The 18,334-nt window shown below is 34.8% G+C and overlaps 1 protein-coding gene across 1 annotated transcript in view; it reads right to left on the reverse strand.

The window, feature by feature from the left end:
- Window positions 1–18,029, reverse strand: part of PSMD14 (proteasome 26S subunit, non-ATPase 14) — a 94,557-nt gene extending 76,528 nt beyond the window's left edge. The window contains exons 1-3 of the mRNA XM_078451205.2: window positions 18,015–18,029; window positions 15,509–15,632; window positions 12,721–12,772 (exon numbers count right to left, since the gene is read on the reverse strand). Of these exons, the coding sequence (XP_078307331.1) occupies window positions 12,721–12,768 (48 nt within the window). The 5' untranslated portion in view covers window positions 12,769–12,772; window positions 15,509–15,632; window positions 18,015–18,029. The remainder of the gene's footprint in view (window positions 1–12,720; window positions 12,773–15,508; window positions 15,633–18,014) is intronic.
- Between the last annotated feature and the right edge of the window lie 305 nt (window positions 18,030–18,334).

Here is an 18,334-nt window from a genome sequence, read left to right on the forward strand (position 1 = left end):
GCTTGTGCCAGTCAGATCTCCAACCAACGTTACTGTGCAGGCCATTAAAGAAGCTGTTAATACTCTGGTTTAAAAACCAATCTCAGCACAGGGCAGAGCAGCAGATTAAGCAGAACTTTACATCAGTGGCAGGTCTCCCAAGTTCTCTTGATGCCACAGAATTCATAAGTGGGATCAGTATGTTCTAAAAAAACATGGTACTGCAAAAGGAAAAAAAGGTTCCACAGCATCAAGCAGTGTAATACTTGAAACCTCATCATCAAAGTGACAGTTTTCAAGTGCCATTTATGATGCCCTAGTCTGGAAACATCCCAGCTAACCCATCTGATCAAAAATTTCACAGATGGAAGCACTTGATGGCTAATTGGCAAGTCTATTATTCAAATAAAACAGCTCTCTGTACCTCTTCTTTCATTATTACAAGTCAAGGTACAACAAGACTGGTCATTCAAATTCGCTTAGTAAAGAGCGTCTTTCCAAAAGTAATTTTTTTAATATAACAACTTTATTTTGGCAGTCAATTTAGAGCACTAATCAATTTCTGAATAGTAAGGAAAATGTTTTATAAACTAAAAGGAGAAAGGAACATAAACCTTCTTTAAAAAGTTGTCCTATTTGTATACTCTGCTTTTGCCAATATGTCAAGGTATACATTATACATTATCATAGGGAATAAAATGAAATAAGCAGTCAATACCTAAATATTCTTAAAACATGAAATTGATATTACATGTCACAATGAAGAAAAATCCTCTCAAATATTTTAGGTTTCCTAAAAATTTAAAAAGCAAGCATCTTACTCTTCACCTACATTTTGCAATAAAAATTTCCAGACTAATTAAGATTTTTTAATTTATGAAGAAAGTAGCCAATGACAACACTATAAGATTATCTACCTGATATAGATGTTGTTGATATAGAATAGACTTTGGCATCAGACTTGAGTTCCAAGTCTAACTTCACTTCTTAGTTCTGTGACTCAACCCTATAATACAGGAATAATTATCCCTATTCATATAGGATTGTTATGAGGATTAAATGAGGAGATTAAGTACCTAGAACACCTCACATCAAAACATGGGAAGCATTCGGCATCTGTCCATATTCGGTATAAGACCACTTCTATAAATTCTAGGGGAATCCTGATAACTGTAAAAATATGTGGGTTCTCTTTATGGAGCCATACACTTGCCCTAGACCCCACTGACAATTACATTCCCTCTTCGGAGTATTTGGCTATCTCCCTATATTGCTACAATTTTCACAGCCCTCAAGGAAACCCCTAAGGAAGAGCCTTGTTGAAAGACTGAACTATAAAATTTTCAAAGATCTCATTTAATCTATAACACAGAAATTAGGGGAGTGCCTAGGTGGCTCAGCAGGTTGAGCATCCATCCAACTGTTGATTTTGGCTCAGGTCACGATCCCAGGGTTGTAGGATCAAGCCCTGCTCAGTGTGGAGCCTGCTTAATATCCTCTCTCTCTCTCTCTCTCTCTCTCTCTCTCACTCTCTCTCTCTCTCTCCCCCCCTTCCTGCCCCCTTCCCCATTTCACATTCTCTCTCACTCTCTCTAAAATAAAAAATTAAAAATTAAAAAAATTTAAATAGAAATCAGAGGGTAAAATGGGAAGGAAATAATAGCCTGAAACTGTGGAACCAGGGGCAAACTAAAGTAAAATCAAAATGGTCTCCCTACACTGATATGGCTATTTAAAGATAACAAAAATATATTGTACTAGGTAATGAAATAAGCAGTTTCCATGAAGTAAAAGAACACCTTTTCTATAAAACATTAAAGGGTGCCTTACCAAAACTAGATTTTGTTAGTTTATCTACTTTTGATTGGCATTTTGCTTTCAATTAATTACTTAGGCTCTGGTGTTTAGAACGCTAGAGAACAAAGAACTAATTAACAGAGAGCTACCATAGGCAGGTAAGAACATATTTGGGTGAAAAGAGGGAAAATGTACACAGGAGTAAGAGAAAAGTGTAACTATCAAAATCATTAATTTATTCTTCATTGTCCCTAAGCCTTCCCATTGTGCTCAACATAGGCATTCAGTGTCCCGGCAGGAAGAGCCTGTGAAACCACCAGCAGTGTGAAGAGCAGTGCTGGGAAGCTGCCTGCGGGAGACTATTGCCCTGCTCTGGTGGCATATGCTTCCCCGGCACTCAACCCAGATAACACCCCACAAAGAACCACCTTGAATGTGTTGTGAGAGAGAACACGAACCATATCTGTCCAGATTTTAAATGAGTATTAGTATTTTATCTAGAGAACTGTCCAAATGGTAATATGATCTGAAAAGTTACAAGTTACATCACAAAAGTTTAAAACTGGAAACCCAAAGATCAGTGCTCCAAATGAGCAAGACGGCCAATAAATCAAATATGCAAAACAATGTTGAGGGTAGGGAAGAAAACGACATACACCAGATTTTCAAGATCGTAACATCCCACACATTTGGCATATTGAGATTACATTGCAATATCTTAGTTTCCTATATTAAACAGGGGTATCTTCTCTTATTTCTCATCCCATATACTTTTTCTACCAAAAATGGTATCAAATGTCTTAGTCCGTCATATATTTGACTTCAAATTTAAAATTTTAATGTTTCATTTTTCCTCATAATTTTGATGCTCTATTTCATCAGAATGTAAGTTTGGAAGGCAATCTCACTGTAATTGAAAATAACTGCTCCCCAGGCCACCTGGGTGGCTCAGTCGGTTTGAGCATCCAACTCTTGATTTCGGCTAAGGTCATCATCTCATGGTTGTGGGGTTCAAGCCCCACATCGGGCTCTGTGCTGACAGTGTGAAGCCTGCCTGGGATTCTCTCTCTCTGCCCCTCCCCGCTCGCACTGTCTCCTATCTCTCTCAAAATAAATAAGTAAACTTAAAAAAATGGAAAACAAATTTTAATTAAAAAAAAAGAAAAAAGAAAGAAGAAAATAACTGCTCCCCTTAAAGAACTCAAACAAAACCATTTATGGTAATTTCACATCAAATTAGAAGTTTAACATTCACAAGTGTCAAAGATCCTTCCCCTTGAAAGACCACTCACTAGAAAGTTCAAACAAGATGACAGAGAGTAACCACAATGCACCCACCAGGAATTTGTTTTCCTTTTACTTGAGAATCTCAAGAGTAGATTTGAGACCTCTCAAGTGCACCACATTTTTCATGGGGCTTAATATCTATTCAGCAGAATTACAATACAATGACAACTAGAAAGAGTATGCTCTAATTAGCTTGCTATTGACCTGACCTTTCCTAATTTTCTACAGTAGAAACACCAGCTCAAGTACATGAATAATTAGGAACTATACTTTAAAAATAATAGATTACCTGGCAAGCACAGCAAATGAAAAAAAATAAAGGCATATTATATTTTTGCTTTGTTTCTAAAGCAAAATCACTATTTATTTGTAGTTAAGCAAAGAAAACAAATACAATTTCTTGACCCTTCCCTACTTCTTAATAGGCAGAAAAATGGCCAAATTAATCTACGAATGTTTAGAAGGGCTCTTTGTAAATGTTCAGAGGATCACCTAAGGATAGAATACTCAAAGAATCAAAGAAAAAAAAAAAGGTAACCAGAAGCATCCATCAGTATATAAAAAGTTGTCAAAACAAGCTAAAGAGCTCAAGGAACATATAAAAAAAAGCCTTCTATGAAAATCTGTAATTTATCTTAAAATAGTGCTGTAGTAGCCTTTTTGTCTCTGCTTCCATTCTTGCCATCTTACCTCTCCTCTCCAGAGTACCCAGGTTTTTAAAAAATGTTTCAAGCATTAACTCCTTTGCTGAAAAATCTCTAATGATTTCCCAACTCAGTTGGAAAAGCATCTTCTACAAGGCCCTACATAGTCTAGCCTCTGGCAACCTCTCTAGATTTATATGGAATGCCTAAGCAAGGCATGAAAAAGAAGTACTGAAAAATAAATTAAGGTGCATTTCTGGTTTTGTTTTACTTGGTGACTTTTTTAAAAAGTACTAAAGGAGGGGTGCCTGGGTGGCTCAGTCAGTTAAGCGTCCGACTTTGGCTCAGGTCATGATCTCACAGTTTGTGGGTCCGAGCCTTGAGTCAGGCTCTGTGCTGACAGCTCGGAGCCTGGTGCCTGCTTTGGATTCTGTGTCTCCCTCTCTCTCTCAAAAATAAATCAGCATTTAAAAAAGTACAAGAAAATGTTATTTAACGTCATTTAATGGTACTCACTGACTTGTTCTTTTGCTTATTTTTTGTTTGTTCATTTGTCTATTAAGAAGAGAGAACAGAGGCACCTGGGTGGCTCAGTCGGTTAAGTTTCTGACTTTTGGTTTCTGCTCAGGTCATGACTGATCTCACAGTTTGTGAGACTGAGCCCCACATCGGGCTCTTCTGCACTGTCAGAGCTTGGGATTCTCTCCCTCTCTCTGGCTCTCCCCCACTTTCACTTGTGCTCTCTCTCTCAAAACAAACAAATAACTTTAAAAATTAAAAAAAATAAAGTAAAAATAAAAAACAGTATATATGAAATAAAAGTTCCTTTTACCTCCCTCCCTTCTCATGAATTTGTGTTGGTTTATCTAGGCCTAAGGTAGTTGCTAGCTACATGTAACAATACATTTAATTAAAATTAAAAATTCAGATCACACTGGGCATACTTCATGGACTGAACAGCTACACAAGGCTACTAAATTTAAATTAATTGCAATTAAAATTAAGTAAAATTTAAAATTCAGTTCTTCAGTTGTTCTACTCACATTTCAAGTGCTTAACAGCCAAATACAGCTAGTGGCTATTGTACTAGAGTCCATATAGAATATTTCCATCATTGCAGAAAGCTCTACTCGATAGTGTTGCTGTAGAATTTGTTATACTTTTACTTAAGTTACGTACCCTTTAAAAAAGTATTGTGTTTTAAATTAACATTAATGCTTTCATATTGTATATGTCTCTACAACCTTTTTCCCTTAATATGTTTATAAGTCTAAGAATCTAGTCCATTTTAACTGGAGTATAATAATTCCATTCCATTATATTCCAGTAACACATTTTCCCACAGACAGAAATTTAGGTGTTTGCAATTTTTCAATAATCTAAACAATGTCATAATAAATATCCTTAAACATGTGTCCTGACACATGTGTGTGAGAATTTCTCTAAAGTGAATAAATGGAATTGCTGAGTCACAGAAGTCAGGGCATTTTCAATTTTACTACTTACCCGTCAAATTAATTTCCAAAGTGACTTCAAGCATTTACACTCCATACACAGTGTGTTCATTCAACGTATATTTATGGTTCTCTATTTGCCACGTAATGTTCTAAAACACTGATATACAATCCTTAACCAATTCTCACACCCATACTGCACACCCACACCTAACCAAAGGGAAAAAACTTATGTGAAAATCTTTGCTTTCCAAAATCTTAACACTTAACAGACTTTTGTGTTTTTTTTGTTTTTTAAATTTTTTTAACGTTTATTTATTTTTGAGACAGAGAGAGACAGAGCATGAACTGGGAAGAGCAGAGAGAGAGGGAGACACAGAATCGGAAGCAGGCTCCAGGCTCTGAGCTGTCAGCACAGAGCCCGACGCGGGGCTTGAACTCACAGACCGTGAGATCATGACCTGAGCCGAAGTCGGACGCCCAACCGACCAAGCCACCCAGGGGCCCCCAGACTTTTGTTTTTAAAAAACTCTAATACTTGTTCTAATTTTCATTTCTGTGATGTACAGTGAAGCTGAGTATCTTTTCCTACTTGCTGGCAGTTCTTGTTCTACAAATTGCCATTACATGTTCTTTCTTCTGAGGTTGTCTTTTATTGTCTTACTGATTTATGGTTCTGCTAAATGTGTTGCAGACAAATGTGTTACAAACATCTTCTCTATCCCTTGTCTTTTAAGTTTGTTTCTACAGTCTTTGTTGGGACAAGAGATAGTAATGTACTGAAGCAGTCAAATTAGCAACCTTATGAGTTTTGCTTTCCTATTCGGAGGTCATAAAGGCAAAATTTTCTTCTAAAAAATTTTATGGGGTCTGTCTACTGTGTGACTGACACGTTAGTTTATTTAATCCTTTTAAGAAACATCTACGGTAGGTATTAATCTCATTATAAAAATATTGAAAATTTTATTGTGGTAAAAAACACACAACACAAAATTTATCATTTAAACATTTTTAAGTATACAGTTCTATGGCTTTAAGTACATTCACATTATTGTGCCACCAACACCACTATCCATTTCCAGAATTTTTTCATCTTCCCAAAGTGAAACCCTGTACCCATTAAACACTAACAACCACATCACTAGGTCTCCCAACCCCTTACAACAACCACTCTACCTTCTGTCTCAATGAATTTGACTAGTACTTCATATAAGCAGAATCACTCAATATTTGTCCTTTTGTGACTGGCTTATTTCACCTAGCGTCATGTCTTCAAGGTTTATCCATGTTGAATTTGGTATGTCAGATTCTTCCTTCCTTTTTAAGGCTGAATAATATTCCATAGCATGTACATATCACATTTTGTTTATCTACTCATCTATCAGTAAGATACAAGTCGTTTCCACCTTTTGGCCACTGTGAATAATCCCATGACCATAGGTGTACAAAAATCTTTGAGTCCCAGCTTTCAATTCTTTGGGATATATACGCAGAAATAGAATTACTGTGTCATATGGTAATGCTACATTTAATTTTTTGAGGAACCACCATACTGTTTTCCACAGAGGTAACATAATTTTATATTCCTACCAGTAATGCACAGGGTTCCAAATTATCTACATCCCAATCAACAATTGTGATTTTCTAGTTGTGTTTTTTGTTGTTGTTGTTTTTTTTTTTTTGTTTTGGGATAACAGCCATCCTAATTGGTGTGTCTTCCAAACTTATAAAGTTTGATTTTCATAGTCATGTCTTCAATCCATGTGCCATACATTTTTGTGTATAGAATAAAGTAGGAATCTACTATTAGTTTTCCCCCAATACAGAAAGCCACTTGTTCCAGCATCATTTAATGAACAGGCCTCTCCTTCCTAATTTTTAGTACAATTTCTATCACAAATCAAGTTCCCATATATGCATAATTCTACTTCTGGACTTCTTAATTGATTGCACTGATCTATCTACATACCAATATTATACTACTTGAGGCATATAATATTAAAATATATTTTGATTTTTGGTAGAGCAAGTTTCCTTTTCCTTTCTAACAATTTCTTTGCTATTTTTGGATTATTTTTTTCCTATATGAATTTCATACTTTTTAAAACGTTTATTTTTGAGAGAGATAAAGAGCACCCTTGGGGGGTGGGGAGGGGGAAACAGAGGGGAGACAGAGGATCCAAAGCAGGCTCTGTGCTGACAGCAGAGGGCCCAATGCAGAGCTCGAACCCATGAACCACGAGATCATGACCTGAACAGAAGCCGGACGCTTAACCAGCTGAACCACCCAGGTACCCCACCTATATGAATTTTAGAATCAGTTTTCTAATTCCATGAAAATGCTGGTTGATATTTTTACTGGAACTGCACTGGATTTATGATTAAATTGGAAAACTGGCATCTGATATTAAAACTCCTTATCTATGAAAATGGTATTATTTCTTCATTTATTCCAAGTATTTTTTCCCATTACTATGTTAATCCTTTCTATAAAACATTAGACCAAAATTCAAAAGACAAACAACTGAACAAACATTTCTACTCAAAGACCCATGGAAACAGAAAACTCGTTATTAGTTATGTATACAAAAGCCATACACTGCATGGATTTGAGAGTTATAACAAATACACTAGAACACATCCAATTCAGGAACTTATTTTGTTTAAATCACGCTACCTGAAATACTCCTTCAAAATTCAGCTTACATCTCACCACTTTCAGAAAGCCTCCTCTGATCATTCATCTAGAGTATTGTCCATTATTTTTGCATCTGGAAATCACTAAGGGCCTGTATCAGAAAAGATACCGACTGATAACTTACTTATAGGCAACACAGGTCTGCATATGTGCTTAGTTTGGCCTACATCATGTTTCTTAAAACAAAAACCAGAGACCAAAATAATTAGGACATTTCACACAAAAGTCCAGGATTTCTGACTTGCAGGTTTTTCATTCCCTCTCAGGGACCCAGCTAACAAAGATCTCCATGCTTCCTTGATTACCAGGACAGGCAAATCATACTTAAAGCTTCCACATAAAAGTGACCTATTAATTTCCAACTCACATTCCATTGGTCAAAGCAAAATCATGTTCAGGCTAACTTAAAAAATGATGGAAAAGTAAAATCCTACTATGTGCCTGAAAGGTTAAAAGTCAGAAGTATTTCATATAATTGAGGACTCTGACTTCAATCTCTTCCTTTCTATCTATTCTGCAAACTACCACTAGAATTACTTTTCAAGAATACAGACTGAATTACCTCGTAACTCTGCTACAAAAAAAAAAAAAAGTTTATAAACTATAATGCCTATGGGGAGAAAAAGTAAGAATCAACAGGAATGGCATTCAACCCTTTCACAATCTACTCCAAATTCATTTACCAGATTCTTTCCTCATTGCTTTCCCTTACATCACTTATTCCCCAACATTTTGAATATGTGTTGCCATATACTCATTCCAAAGTTTAGCTCAAACATCATCTTCTCAATTCAGTCTTATTTACCTTTACTGTGTAAAAAGTTAGAAACCCCACATCCACTCTACTTTCAAATCATACTGTTTTTAATGAGCACCAGTATCCACTCAAAGTAGTTAATATGTGCCAAGCACTTAAACATAATTGCTATGCGTCTACTAAAATGTAAGATACCTAGGTTAAGTAACAATGTTCTTAGAAAATCAATATACTGGCCTAACAATTTCAAATACAAGACAAGCCAACAGATGCTACCGACATTTTACTTAAGAATTCATTTACTTTTGGGGTGCCTGGGTGGCTCAGCTGGTTAAGCATCCCACGCTTCATTTTGGCTCAGGTCATGATCTCATGGTTTGAGTGTTCAAGCCCCACATCAGGCTCTGCACTGATGGTGCGGAGCCTGCTTGGGATTCTTTCTCTTTCTCTCTCTCTCTCTCTCTCTCCCCCCCAAAATAAATAAATAATAAAAGAAAAAAAAGAAGTCATTTACTTTTAAGCTTGAGAAGATTAAAATCTGAAAAGACTGCCCTGTTTCTAAAGCTAAAATAGACCCAAAGACTTAAACTAAAACTTTAAGAGACTGGAGATTATGCTTTAGCTGTACCTATCTCTTGAGTTTTGTCCTCACAGCTTTCAGAAAGGTTAGTAGTCAAGACCTAAGTTGGGATAGTTATAAAGACAATCAAGTAGCCAAATGCCAAATTTACAACAGTACATGCATTTAATAAATCATCTCACGTCTTACAGTAATTTCATGTTTGTAAGCACGTTAGCAAATAAAAAAATACATTTGAAATTTAAAGCCACTAGTTTACAAATTTTAATAGTTCTAATAAAACATCTGCTTGTTTCTACTTCAAATTACTGATAGGTTTATATAGGAGACTGTGGATAGATTTAATGATGTTAGCCTATCACTGTTCAAGTATTAACATTTAAAAATGTAATATTTAGGGGCGCCTGGGTGGCTCAGTCGGTTAAGCGTCTGACTTCGGCTCAGGTCATGATCTCACAGTTCGTGGGTTCGAGCCCCGCATTGGGCTCTGTGCTGACAGCCCAGAGCCTGGAGCCTGTTACAGATTCTGTGTCTCCCTCTCTCTCTGCCCCTCCCCTGTTCACGCTCTGTCTCTGTCTCAAGAATAAACATTTAAAAAAAAAGTTTTTTTAAATTAATATTTAAAAAAAAATAAAGCTTCTAGTTGTTTTGTAGGTATGGACACAATAATGAAGAACTAGGAAAAAGTACCAAGGTAAAGTTTTAATAAAGACATTGTGAACAGTTTTAAAATAATGAAGCCCAGTGAAAAGGGAACTAAAGTAGGCCAATAGATTTGGCAATTTGAGCAATTCTAAAATAGTAATGGAAGAGGCCAGTATATAACCTCACAAGAGTCGATAAAGGTAAGGAAGTAGAATCTTTGAGTATAAGCTGTTGCTTTAGAAATTTTAGAAATAAATGTAAGAAAAGGCTTAATGGCAGAATGCAGTGAAGTTTTGTTGTTTCTGGATACAGAAGACAAACATTTTTGTAGGCAGAGAAAGGGGTCAATTGAAAAGAGCAAAGTTTCAAGAGAGGAAGGGATCAGAGAATAAGTGGAAAGATTAGCCACGGAGAAAAGAAAATCACTTAATTTCAGAGACAGTTAAGAGTTGTTAAGATGAAGAACTCTGTTCTGTTCGTAGTCTCATGTTTTAAAAGGGCCATCTGCAAACTTACCAGCAAGTATTCTGCCCCTATTTATAACAACATTATGACTTTTCTGTTAAATGGTAAGAAAGTAACATTCCCCATTTATTTTTGGAGGGATAAAGCAGCTTATGTCTCCTTTTTTAATTTTATTGGCTACTATCCATTACTGAATGGAAAGAGTAGTTATTACCAATCCAAATATCTTTGTCTTTATTAAAAATAAACAATACACAACGTTTTATTCCTGTTTATTGAAAAGTAACACGTATTTGTTATGATAACATTATTTGTTATTATAACACTTGTTGCAAAAGTAACACTTAAGTATTTGTCAAATAAGTCTAGAACAAGAGTAAAATAAAATGTTAGGAAAAAAAATCATTGCACACTAGTATTAGATAAAGGAGATATCACAGAAATTAGCACTCCACAAATTCTCCCTTAAGAGTTTGTCATCTAACTGGGAAGATGAAACACATACATGAAATAACAGATTCTCAAACAACATATTTTTAAGTTCAAAAATGAATACAGAGGACACATGAGGCAATTAAGTATCAGAAACCAAGGAGAAGTTATTGAACCAAACTTAAGCTTTTCACTTACTGCAAAGGTTTGCAGTGGTCACTGAGATACAATATAGCTCAATCTGTGGTCAATAAAACCTTATTTCACGTCCAGAAATTTCCCCAGCATGGATTTGGATTTCCAGCATGGATATATAATTTATTGCATCTAATGCTTAAGAAAAATTACTTTGGTATTTAAATTTGCTGCAACTTCTACTAAGGCAAAAAAAGAAAAAGAATTCTACTAAGGCAATTACCATTGCCTACATTTTGCAGGTAAAACTGCAGTACCTACATACTACCTCAGCTCACTTCTGACACTTTCATATGCCTTAATGTTGTTATTGCTCATTTCAGAATACATTAGGGAATTCTAGAAGTTATCTAGAATGCTTATAAAAGTATGGACACAGTTTTGGAAGGGTCAAATTCAGAGAGGCTCAGTCCTCTTAGAATGGATTACACAGCTCTTACAAAAATGAAGAATCATAAAGAAACATGCTGACAGTAAATGAACCTGAGAAATATTCAACACTCATAAAAGTAAAAACAGCTGATGTCTACACAAGGATGCAATACAGAATCACAAAATGATTCCAGTTTTCTAACAGGAGAAAGTTTAGTAGAAGCCATAATAGATCTACTCAAGGAATTTGGGTAAAAGTGCCTCCACACTGAAAACACCATGAAATCCCAAACAAAACTTTCTTTCCCCAAATACAGACTACTTTAAATGAAGGAAGACAAACTCACTGCCAGTGATACAGAAATGAGGGAAACCTGGTAACTAAAAAAAAGGGTTATAAGATAGGTTATAAAAATATTCTCAGGTCTACAAACCAGCCCCAACAGAAGGCAAAAATAATAATAATAATAATAATAATAATAATAATAATAATAATAAATAAAAATAATTAAAAAAATATATTCCCGGGGTGCCTGGCTGGCTCAGTCAGAAGAGCATGCAAGTCTTGATCTCAGGGTTGTGGGTTCAAGCCCCACACTGGGTGTAGAGATTACTAAGAAAATAAATAAACTTTAGGAAAAAAAAATTCCCAAAATTTGGTCATTAAACAACATATTACATAAAAGTCTCAGGAAAAGAACAACACATAGTTATCACTTTTGTGAATGGAGGACTGGAAAGATAATCAGTGCAGAACTCAAAAAATGGCAAAAGTTTCTTCTTCAGCTAAAAGCAGAATAAATACTCTGAGACCAAAAAAAAAAAAAAATCTATCTACAGACTGTTTGCCCAACAGCATGAAGGTAAATATAGTATTAAAAGTGAAAACAAATTTAGTTTTAATAGGAATGTAAGAAACCGTATATACCAAATTTAAAAAACAAAAGAGATATTACATATTAATTCACCCATGTATCATAACTACTATAAGGAATCCATCAGTTTTAAAATTGTACATACATTCTATGGGTCAGTTTTCTCAATGTTGCCAAGAGGATGCCATGTTTACTTTTTCATGTGTTACTTCTACATTGTAAACCCAGAAATAAGATATTTTGAGTCCTTTTTTTTTTTTTTTTTTACTAAAAGGCAAGATTGATAACCTCACATACACTCAAATTTTAAATTAAAAAGTAGAAAATTCTTATTCCTAAGAGAAAATAATTAAGATAATAGAAAATGTTCTCCACATGTTATTTACTGTTGCAATACAACAACCAGCAATAAGGTAAGCTTCTTACCATAAGGTTATCTGTGAGACAATTTCTTGGGAGTGATTTCTTTCTCTTTGGGTAACTAGAGAAAGACATGCAGTTTACACACACAAAAAATACTAACGGTCTATATATACTAACCTGGCCCAGTCCAGGCATACCTCCTCCAAGTCTAAGAAGTCTGTCCATATTTCTAGGAAACAGAAACAAAGGAAAACGTTCCTAAGCACAAAAGTGTTTACTCAATTGCTATCTATATAATTCACCTTCAGTCACTCAGTATGTCAAAAATATTGGTGGTAATTACAACACAACATCAGACTTCCTGTTAATTAACACCACATATTAATTCAAGAAGCTGTCTTCCATGCTAATTAACAGACCTTACTTTACTGCTTTGGTTTTGGGTTATCCCCGATTTTAAAGACAAGCAATCTTAGCATACTTTCAAAACTTTGCTATCATTAAGTTAATTATATTTTCTCATTGTTATCTAATAAAGTACCCGAATGAGGAAAAAGTGCCTGAAATGCTTATCATATGTATGATTGAATTTCCTTCAATTTGTCCAGAGTATACAAATAAAAATCCTCACTTTTAAATTAAATTTTAACATCCTCATTAGTAAGTTCTGTGCTAATTAACTTACAGCTTGTCAGTTATCATCAAAACTACATGTGAAAGACATTGTGAGCAGATTATGGATCTCTGAATTAGCATCAAAGCCTTTTTTAAAATGAACTCATTATACTAAAAGAAATATTATAAAGTAAACATTAAATGCATGAAGATAGTGTTCTAGAACCTACGCAGACATTTTGCATTATTTCAGATGTTGTGTAGACATATACCTTTTTCACTGAGGAAATTCAACTGCTGTCTCAATTATAATTTTAGAGTTAATCAATACAAAGATTAATTTTATCAATCTAGAATAACTATAGAAGACATTCTTATAAGCTTGAAAAACTCAGAAGAAATCAAAGAAATATAAAGAGTACCAATATGGCCTCAAATGAAAAAAAAGAGTAACCAAATTATAAAAAATTAATACCAGTACAGCTAAATGTTGTTAAATGTTAAACATGGCAATGAAGCACTTCTTCTACTTGAAAATCGCTAGTGTCTTAAAATTTCCTTTTCTTTCTAAATATATGCTTTAGTGGGGCGCCTGGGTGGCTCAGTCGGTTAAGCGTCCGACTTCAACTCAGGTCACGATCTCGCGGTCCAGAAGTTCAAGCCCCGCGTTGGGCTCTGGGCTGATGACTTGGAGCCTGGAGCCTGCTTCAAATTCTGTCTCCCTCTCTCTCTGCCCCTCCCCTGTTCACGCTCTGTCTCTCTCTGTCTCAAAAATAAATAAACGTTAAAAAAAAATTTTTTTTTTAATTAAAAAAAATAAATGTATGCTTTAGAAAATGGTATTACAATTTATATTCTATATTAAATGCTAACAAATTAGTCATCTGTTCATGTTATTTTACTAGTTAGAACTGCTATACAAACTAAAACTTAATAATATACTCAAGATCATTACAGCCTAATCATTTTTGCTGAATCTTGCTAACAATTAACTTCTATATTTAACAATGTTAATACTCTAAACTTTACTCAAGTCCACATATAGGAAACTTGCACAAATGATATAGGCATGGAATCTTCACAAAGTGAATACTCTCCCATAATCACCACCTAGATAAAGAAACAACATTATCAGCACCTAAAAACACCTGTCATGCCCCTTTTTCCAGTCCCTACCACCACGCAAAGATAGAATTCCAACTTCTAATGGCATAAACTAGTTGTTTTTGAATTTTATATAAACAATTTATAAACAACTTTATATCAACAAGTCTGTGAGATTCACAATGGATAAATTCACTTTAAAAAAAGAAAGGCACACAAGAAAACTTGATAGTCCAGATAAAATTTCTGCTTTACAACGTTAACACATCCTCCTAATAGCAACATTTACAAACAAAATCTCCATCAAATTCTCATTAAAATTCCTCAACTCAAATATAGCATTCAATACATGGCACTTTTTAAAGTCTATAAACGGGGGATGGGGGGAACCTGAATATTTTAAAATATTAAAGACATTTCTCTAGAATATATTACCAAAGGAAAAAATTCTTTTGTATCATTTCTAGCTTATAAACTTAAAGAAGAAATGGTAAGAAAACTAATAACATACAGTATACTTTAGACATTATATACATTCCAGGCCAAAGTCGATTCCCAGCTGTGTTCAGTTTATCTATTTCCCCTGTGTTGTTTCTGATGACTTTACACAGACTCCAGATGCTGTGAATATACACGAGCGATGTGGGGAGCAGAGGGAAAGAAAATCTGGCAGGTCAAATTTGTGTTTTTAGCAAAATTAGATGTCTCAGCAAACAGGAAAAAATATTTAACAAACTAAAACAGTTTAGATAACATAATGAGGTTTAATAAAAATATTAACATTTGGAAATGAAATACATTGATAAAGGTTCTAAATCACACTACTTTTTAAAAAAATTTTAATGTTTATGTACTTATCTTTTGAGATAGAGAGTGAGAGAAAGCAAGCCAGGGAGGGGCAGAGAGAAATCCCAAGCAGGCTCTGCGCGGTCAGCATAGAGCCTGACGTGGGGCTCAAACTCATGAACTGTGAGATCATGACCCGAGACGAAACCTAGAGTCGGAGTCACCCAGGCACCCTAAATCACACTACTTTTTAAAAGAGTTTATAGAAAGCAAATAAGAACAAAAATGCTAGTTATCTAAATGACTTTCATGAGCTTTAAATCTGGTCATCTATCACTTATTTATAATTTGATGTATGTTAAAAAAAAGGATACATTTTCTGTTTTTTTTAAAAGATACATTTTCATATATCATATCCTAAAAACAGTAGGCAAAAATTATATACATTCTTAATTCTCACCTGGTCAGTAACTACAACTCTTGTGGTGTTAAGCTTCAATTCGTTGTTTGACAAATTTCTTCTTAAGCTCCTGCTAATACTGACAGGTATAACTTTTCCCAAGTACTTTTTTTCTCTCTCCCTCCTAGAAAAGTAAATAAGATAAGATATGATTACTTTGAGAACAATGGAGGAAAATATGCCAAGAGCTTCAAACGAAGCAAAATTCCTAAAATTGAAATAGAACTCAAAATTGATTTTTAATCACCAACTTCAGAAGAATATGGAAGAAATAGCATCCCAGAGAGCTACAGAGCAAAGGATTGACCCCACATCCAAATTTTGTTCCTAAGTTTCTTTTTTGAGCAGTTTTAGTTATATGTAAGGATTGACATTTTATGACTTTTAGTCTTTCTAGAGGTGTTTCAAAGACCAGAGAAAACTTACTCATATTTTTAAATAGAACATTCTATTGTGCAATTACTATATAGGTCCACTGCACATTACATACAAACCTATGATGTACTATGGAATCTTAGTAATGTTATTTTTCCTATGTTTCAAAGTTTGCTATTTCATTATCATAGGAATTTGTCATTTCTTAGTCAATTATTCCCAACTACACCAAAAAGACTAAAAAAAACACCAAGAAAATGGAAGAATAAGAATTATCCAAAATGATGCAATAGTGAAATACATTATTGCTATTGCTTAATCCTTCACTTCTTATTGTGCTGTCCAAAGCATTTACCACTTTTCAAAAACACATAAAGGACAAGAGACATCACCTTTGTAGTCTTTTAGCTTTCATTTGAGCACAGCTAAGAATTCAGAACTTTGCATATTATACTCATAATGTCCAAGAGAAAACTGACAGAGAAAAAAAGTTTCGCAATTATTAGAGAATCACAAGGTGAATGTAAAAAACAGGTAACACTCTAGTCTCTAACAATAACAATAAAATTGGTGTTATAAGCCAGGGTTTCTTCAGCACTGACATTTAGAACCAAATTTCTTGTTACAGGGGGCTGTCTTGTGCATTACAGGATGTTGTGCAGCATCCCTGGCCTCTACCCATTAGGTACCGTTAATACGTACCAAGTCGTGATAATCAAAAATGTCCCCAGACATTGCCAAATGTCTGCTGGAAGGGCAAAAATCACTCCCAGTTCAGAACCACTGATATAAACAAAATCTCAGGCTATACATCTTCAAATGACAATACCCTAGATCTTCTCGATCTTAAGAACTTCTTAAGATCTTAAGATCTTCTCGAACTTAAGAACCAATCATCGCTGGAAACAGTTTGGGAACTCTTCAAAAGTTCAACAAAGAATGATCATATGACCCAGCAATTCCACTCCTAGGCATATATCCAAAAGAACTGAAAATAGGTCTTCAAAACAAACTCTTATACATGCAGATTTACAGCATCACTATTCACAACAGCCCAACAATGGAACCAACCCAAATGTCCATCAAAAGATGGAAGGATAAACAAATTCACATGATGGAATATATGGAATATTATTAAGCTATAAAAAGGAATGTAGTACCATCACGTTATATTATGAATGAACCTCAAAACATTATGCTATATAAAAGAAGCCATGCACAAAGGTCACAAACTGTATGATTTCATTTATATTAAATATCCCAAATATATGAATCCATAGAAAAGGAATGCAGATTAGTGATTGCCAGAGGTTGCAGGAAAGGTGTAAAATGGAGAAACTGCTTAAGGGGTAAGAGATTTTACTTCAGAATGATGGAATCATTTTGGAACTAGATAGTGATGGGGTAGTTACACAACACTGTGAATGATTTTGGCTCAGGTCATGATCTCACGGTTGCTAAGTTCCAGCCCCGCATCAGGCTCTGTGCTGATAGTGCTGAGCCAGCTTGGGATTCTCTCTTGCCCTCTGTCTCTGCCCCTCCCCTGTTCACTCTCTCTCTCAAAAATAAACAAACATTAAAAAAAATTTTTTTTAAGTGGATCAATGAGTGAACAATATTTCTAAGACTAAAAAAGAAAAACTTTCTCATCTGGTTGGGAATTCAACAAGAAGGACTTCATTACACACTATTTTACAACAAGAACCTGTTTTGCTAAGAGATGTATAATGATGTTGATGAAGCTCATATGTGGACAAATGCTGAAGTGTCCACAAAGATGAACAAAAGTAAACAGATAATGTAGAATGAAAAAAATCATTGGACTAACTCTATTGGTGTTTATAAATCTAAAAGCAAAAAACATTTTGTGAGCAGAGATGATAGCCATCCTCTCTTCAATAAAATTATGAGCTATCAATGTTTTCAAAAGTACTGCAATTGGGAAATGGAAAAGTTCCAGAAATGGATGGTGGTGACAGCTGCACAACATAAATGTACTTAAAGCCACTATACATCTAAAAATGATTAAAATGATAAATTTTATGTTATGCATACTTTATATATATGAGGGTTAAGAGCTATGACTCTGTGTTACAAGTGCCAGGACTCAAATCTTGTCTCTAATACTTACTAGCTCTGTGTCCTGGGGTCAGTTACCTCCCTGAGACTGTTTCCTTATCTGCAAAATGGGAATAAGGACAGCATCCACCTTATACAGTTGTTTGGATTAAAGAACACAATGGACATAAACAACACTTAACATAATGCTTGACATATAGTGAGTAAACAAGGAGTGCTAGCAGCTCTCCTCAGCACCACTTTCCTTAGTATGGCTACAGTTCATACACCAAAGATTTTTCTTCCCACATGCTTTGCCACTTACTGAATTTCAAAACAATAGGTACATTTCACAGTACTAAATGAATTACACTGGAGAAGAGGGACTTGAAT

This window comes from Panthera onca, chromosome C1 (assembly GCF_046562875.1).
Source record: "Panthera onca isolate mPanOnc1 chromosome C1, mPanOnc1 haplotype 2, whole genome shotgun sequence".
Taxonomy (NCBI): domain Eukaryota; kingdom Metazoa; phylum Chordata; class Mammalia; order Carnivora; family Felidae; genus Panthera; species Panthera onca.